The sequence below is a fragment of the Cebus imitator genome, unplaced genomic scaffold (assembly GCF_001604975.1).
Source record: "Cebus imitator isolate Cc_AM_T3 unplaced genomic scaffold, Cebus_imitator-1.0 Scaffold835, whole genome shotgun sequence".
NCBI lineage: Eukaryota > Metazoa > Chordata > Mammalia > Primates > Cebidae > Cebus > Cebus imitator.
In genome coordinates this window covers 174,358-180,426 of record NW_016108150.1, presented here as the reverse complement: position 1 = coordinate 180,426, position 6,069 = coordinate 174,358, and the positions used below count along the sequence as shown (strand labels likewise).

The 6,069-nt window shown below is 64.1% G+C and overlaps 1 protein-coding gene across 1 annotated transcript; it reads right to left on the bottom strand.

Moving 5' to 3' along the window:
* Positions 1 to 725: 725 nt before the first annotated feature.
* LRRC14B (leucine rich repeat containing 14B) lies at positions 726 to 3,309 on the bottom strand. The gene is made up of 2 exons (XM_017520410.2): positions 2,275 to 3,309; positions 726 to 1,849 (listed from the first exon to the last, which is right to left on the bottom strand). The coding sequence occupies exons 1-2, from the start codon at positions 3,162 to 3,164 to the stop codon at positions 1,204 to 1,206; spliced, it is 1,536 nt and encodes a 511-aa protein (XP_017375899.1). The 5' UTR covers positions 3,165 to 3,309; the 3' UTR covers positions 726 to 1,203.
* Positions 3,310 to 6,069: the final 2,760 nt, after the last annotated feature.

The window sequence follows — 6,069 nt, the reverse complement described above, 5'->3', positions numbered from 1 at the left end:
GTGGGGACACACCTTGGGAGGAGGTGACACGGGGGCCTCTAGGGTGGGGACACCTGGGGTGGGGGTGGCATGTGGGCTTGGGGGGGTGGGGACACACCCATGGGCAGGGGCTGCCATGTGGACTCGGGGGGTGGGGACACACCCATGGGCAGGGGCTGGCATGGGGTGTGACCTTTGAGCAGAGCAGTGGGCACACAGTGACTCAAGATCCCTGGTCTGGGGTCTGAGGGGGACTTAGCCATACCAAGCACTCACCTCTCTGAACGGCACTGATGTAAGCGTCGTAAAACACACTTCTGTTTTATTTGCATGTCGTCATTCTAGTACTCAGCTATTTCTTTGCACAAAGTTTTTCTTGGTGGACACCAAGTCCAAATGTGTCTTAGGTGGTTCTCAGCCTCTCCAGGGGCTGGCCAAGTGCTAGGCCTTGAACACCTAGAATAGCTCCTGTCAGTCTGCGCATGGAGCCCCATGGCTCACATCGAATGCTGGTGAGGAGCAGGGGAGGGCGGTGGGGCGGAGGCCTCCCCGCAGCCCTGAACGCTCAGGTCCGGGCGGCTCCTCAGGGGACGCCTCTGCTCACACACTCGGATGCTCCTCACTGTTCTGGGGGCTACACAAAGCGAGAAGAAAAGCCGCTAACAGCAACCAAAAGCCCAGTGTCCCTGCAGCGGCAGGTGCGGGGCGTGCCCAGCTGTGCGTGGGAGCCTCCTGCCGGAAGCAGCATCTGGTTTGCTGCTCAGTTTCCGCCTCTTTTCTGTTGTCTTTCGTGGGCTGCTTGTTTTATGCAGTTTCTGCGATGCATTCTCTCTGCTCCTCCACCCCACTGTGCAGCCATCACAGCTGCCCCCGAAGCTTCACCCTGGGCCCAGTGCCCACACACTGAGGCCAGGTCGGCCGCTTCCCACAACTCCTGGGCTCTGCCCTTTGCTGTGTGCCGTCTGCTGCCACAGACCCTCAGCAGTCTTCTCTTGGTGGCCTCCAGGACCCTGCCTGCTGCCACTCAGGGGCCCTGCATGTCCCTGCTCCTGGAAGGCAAGGCTTCCTCTCCTACAGCGCTTAGCAGGCTCGCCTAGATTTTCACTAAGAACTGCTTTGGTGGTGGTGGGGATGAATGGCAGGCCCAAGCGTGGGATCCTGGACTGAAGCCCAGGGCCCCTGCAGGCTGAAACTCAAGACCTGTGGCTGGTGTGAGTGGGGGAGCTACTCCACTTGTTTGAGTGCTCTGGAGAAGTTTTCTAGAGCAGTTTTGAAAGCTTGCAGCAAGAAAGCACCAAGCTCGTTGCTTGTTTCATGAATGTCTGGGTCGAAACTTCCGAAGAGGGGCGTGGAGACCTGGATGTCCTCCCTGTCGGCCCGCAGCAGCACGGCGCGCAGCTCCTCCGCGATCTCGTCGTATTTCTGCTGGTCGAACTTGGACATGGCCAGCTCGTCCTGGGGGTAGGCGGCACCCTCGGGGTAGCAGTCCTTGGGCACCGGGAACTCGATACAGCGCAGCTCAGGGAGCTCACTGAGGGCGGCGAAGAGTCGCCGGAGGGCGCGGGCCGACAGCGGGTTCCCGAGGAGCTTGAGCTGGCGCAGCCGGTGGCAGGGACCCAGGCCCAGGATCAGCATGCCCACGTGGCTGTCTGTGATGCCACACTCCTCCAGCACCAGGATCCTCAGCGTCCGGGCGGCCTGGCCGAGCAGCCTGAAGAAGGTCGAGGGGTACAGGCTGACCAGGTTGTGTCCACTGAGGTCCAGCACCTCCAGGTGGGCAGTGTGGGCACAGTCTGCCAAGAAGGCCATGTCTGTGTGGTTCAGAGCACAGTTGGCCAGGTCCAGCACTCTCAATGGGGTCTGCAGGGGGCTGCAGGACAGGGGGAAGGAGCACAGGTGAGAGGAGGGTCCCAAGAAGGAGCTGGGGGCTCAGGCTGTTTGAAGCGCCGGGTGCTGGGGTGATTTGTTATCCTTAGTAGACGACTCCCCCCGCCCCCCGCCCGCTCCTGACGGGGCTTCCGCTGTGTCCGTTTAGTGATTTGCATATTCTTTTTTGCTAATTGGCATTCTCTCCACGTCCCTGAGTCACACACGGCTCCCGGTTCTTTTTCGGTGGCTCTGACTCTCCGTGCCCTGAACCCCGGGCGGGGCCGTGGTCCTGCCGCTCTGGCCCCGCCTGGAGTGCAAGGCCGGGGCGGTGCGGGCTCGTGGCCTTGGAGGTGAGCAGGCCCCCGGACCATCTCTTCCTGCCTCTGCAGCCACGAGCCCACCCTCAGTCCCGTCCCTGAGACTCACCCAAGCAGCGTCGGGATCTTCCCTGTCAACGTGGAGAAGGCCACCCTGAGCTCCGTGAGCTGCGTCATCTTGCCGAGCTCCCGGGCAATGGAGGCGAGGAGGGGGTCCTGGCCGTCGGGAGCGGAGACGCAGGTGGGGGGTGCATCAAAGGCCTTGGTGGGCAGGGTGAGCGAGGCCAGCCGGGGAAAGCCCACCTGGGCCAGCAGCTGCTGCACGTGGCCGGCGTGCAGCCGCACGTTGTGCACCACCTCCAGCTTGCGCAGGGTGCCCGGGCCGGCCAGGCGCAGCACGCGCAGGAGCTGGTCGGGGCTCAAGCTGTCCGCGCGTAAGGAGGGGCAGCGCACGCGCAGAGGGGCCGGGCCCCCCGGCCCGAGGGCCTGCACCACCTCCTGGAAGTTGCCCTCAGTGACGAAGAGGTCGGCGAGGACCTCGACCGGGCGCCCAACTGCCAGGGGCTGTGCCTGCAGCTCACAGCAGGTCCTGGCCAGCAGCCGGGTGCGGCCCCACCTGCCCAGCGCGCTCCCGCACGGGCACCGCTGCACCTGCACGTCTCGGAGGCCGGTGAGGTCGGCCACCCGCAGCCGCCGCGCGCGCGGGTCCTCCCGCGCGTGGTCCCCGAGGCCGCGCACCAGCGCCTCCAGGCAGGCCCGGCAGGCTCGGTCTCGCAGGTCCTGGGGGTGCTCGGCAGTGGGACCCAGCAGCGCTCCCAGGCGGAACTCCTCCAGGGGCCAGCGCCCCAGCACCGCGCGCGTCACCTCCGCCTGCTCCAGCAGGTAGCTGGCTTTGAACAGGAGCGGGTAGAGGTTGTGGGCCACGCTGTCCAGGCTGTGCCGGGCCACCTGGGGGTGGGAAACCAGGGCTTCCGCCGAAAGGAAGCGGAGTGACCTCATTGTGCCCACGGCCCGAGACAGGCCGGTGCTTGCTCCTCACGGCTTCCCCGAGCCCTGTGCCCTTCAGGCCTATCTTTAGCTGCAGCAGCTGGGAGCCGTCGCCTGGGGCCCTGCCATGGACCCCTGTCATCTGACTGCTATTTTGGTCCCGGGACGCCTGTGTCTGCCCGGCCTCCGGGAACCCTGCCGTTGGGGGTTGCTTGGCTCAGGCACCCAGCTGTCACAGAAGGGCAGCCCATGCCCACGCAGGGCTGGGCAGAGAGGCCTGTGCTCCATGCTGCAGAAAGCCAGCCTTGGCAGGCGTTCGTGCTGGCGGCCCGTGAGGGCGGCAGGCGGGTCCTGTTCACGGTCCGAGCGGGGCCGCTGCCCAGCCCTGGCCCCTCACAGTCAATGGGGCAGAGAACAGGCCGGACCTGAGCCCCCTCACTCGGTGCTGAGTTCCCTTCCCACCGGGGCCGCTCCTGCACTTTGCCTCGAACCTGGGGTGAGAGATGAGGGGCCAGGAATGGAGCTGCCGCTTCGCCCCTTCCCTGTGCCTCTCATTCTCCCCCAGGGCACCTCTCCCAGCCACTGGCTCCTGCTTTCCACAAGAGCGAGTGGCTGCGAGAGGTGGAGCCTCCCTGTGGCCTTGGATGAGCCCCCAGCTCTCTCTGAGCTGCAGAGTCCTGTCTGCAACCCTGGGACCTGCGTGGCCGGGAATGCTGCAGGTAACGCGATACACCTGTGTGGTGGGCGGTGCCCACGGTTCACTCTCGGCGCTGACGGTGTGGACGGCTGCTGGGGGCCTGCACTCGCCTGTCCCAGTAACTCTGCCACATGGGGCAGAGTCAGCACATGCCACTGCAGGGCACCTCATGTTCATGGGCTTTGGAGGGTCACGTCCGTGAGAAACAGAGGCCAAGGAAGACTGAGAGAAAGAGGCAGAGACAGAGAGACAGAGAGAGACTAGTAAACAGACTGACAGAAACAGAGACAGAGGGACAGAGAGAGACATTGAGAGGCAGGGAGAAAGGGAGACAGACACAGAGAGGGAGACAGAGACTAGGAGAGACTAGTACAGAGAGAAAGAGAGAGAGACAGAGGCGGTAGTGGGAGAGGGAAGGGCAGGCCCCGCAGCCTCCCTCTCTCCCTTACTGTTCTTTCTTTTGGAGAGGGGTGGTCCTCTTGGGGTTCCCATTCCAGCAGAACCACCCAGCACAGCGCCCGTCAGCCTCAGGCCCACCATTCCAACGGGGGGCCACAGCTCTGGGCTCCCTACGGGAAATGCCACTGGAAACGGGGGAGGTCTTTCTCAGACTAACTCAAGAGATGCCTTGCTAACTCCACAAGACCTACTAAAACCAAAATGAGCCAAGATTCCAGTTCTGTGCAGAGATGCCGGAGCATCCCGCCCACTGGCCTTCACTGGTCTTTACTGGTCTGCAAGGTCATGAAGCACACTGGTCCTAGGATGGCTCACCCTGGCTCTGAGACACTGGCCATGGGCGGTGGGCATGGGGCTGGGGGGTCGGGGACTGGTGCTCCCACCCTGGGTCACCCCATGACCTTTGGAGGGTGGGAGAGCTCTGGGCTGCACGAGCACGGGGAGCTGCGGCTGGCGTGCAGGGCTGAGTCCCTGCTGGACGGAGAGTAGGGGAGCCATCCAGGAGGGAAGCAAGAGAGGCCAGGCCAGGCCTGGTGGGGGCCACTGTGGGCGACGGCAGGCCCTGAGCTTTGGCGTGGCAGCCCCTGCCTGAGAGCTTCCTGTCCAGGCCCGCGCATAGTCTGGAGACACCACGGGGGCTCTCCCTGGAGGACCCGCCTCCATCACAGCTGTCCAGACAAAACTGCTGCTACTCACATCCCACGGGCCTCTCCCCAGGACTCTGCCCGCTAAGGCTGCGACAGCACAGGCGTGCCTGGCCCCCAGTGAGGCCTCTGAGACGGACACATGGTGGCAGGGCAGGACGGGGAGCATCGAGGCGCCTGCCTCCGGTACCAAAGCTCAGGAGGCTCTGTGCGGCCACCTCTGCGGGGCGGATCTACAGCTTAGGGGATCCAGGTCCCAGCCAGATGGGGCACGGGGCGGCTGCAGCACCACCCAGCTGCTGTCATGGGGGTTCCGTGGGTAACAGGGTTTGCTGCTCCGATGTGGAACAAGAGCGTCTGCCTTGTAGCAGGTGCACATGTGACACACAAGCTCTCATGTGACTTACCTCGAGTTGTGGAAAACAGTCTCTCTGTGTCACAGGCACACAGAACCTACGTTCACCCATCGTTTTGTAACTGAATCCTGGACCTAGGCCCCAGGTGCTCAGCTTGGGCCCAGCCAAGGTGCTGGGGCACCTTGGGGATGATGCTGAGGTGTGGGTGAGAGCTGTGGAGCTCACCACCCGGCATTGCTCAGGCAACTTGGAAGGAGGCACTGGCTGGGCCCAGAGGGTCCTGGGGAGGGCTAGAGCTCACTGCGGGCACCCCAACCTTGTCCACAGAGTCCCAGGCTGGCTCCTCCGGGGGCTTGGTTTAGAAACCACCTCACTGACCACCAGCCCTGAGCACTAGGATGGTGGGGTCCTACACCTGCTGAGCGGGGGAGGAAATCACACACCTTCCCGGCTCCCAGCATTGAGGTGGGGGCAGGGAGGATCCCACACTCTCCCTGAGGAGTCCTGCTGCTGAGGCATGGGTAGGGAGGATCCCTCACTCTCCCTGAGGGGTTTGGGCGCTGAGGTGTGGGTGGGGAGGATCCCTCACTCTCCCTGAGGGGTTTGGGCGCTGAGGTGTGGGCGGGGAGGATCCCACACTCTCCCTGAGGGGTTTGGGCGCTGAGGTGTGGGCGGGGAGGATCCCACACTCTCCCTGGGGGGGTTTGGGCGCTGAGGTGTGGGCGGGGAGGATCCCACACTCTCCCTGGGGGGGTTTGGGC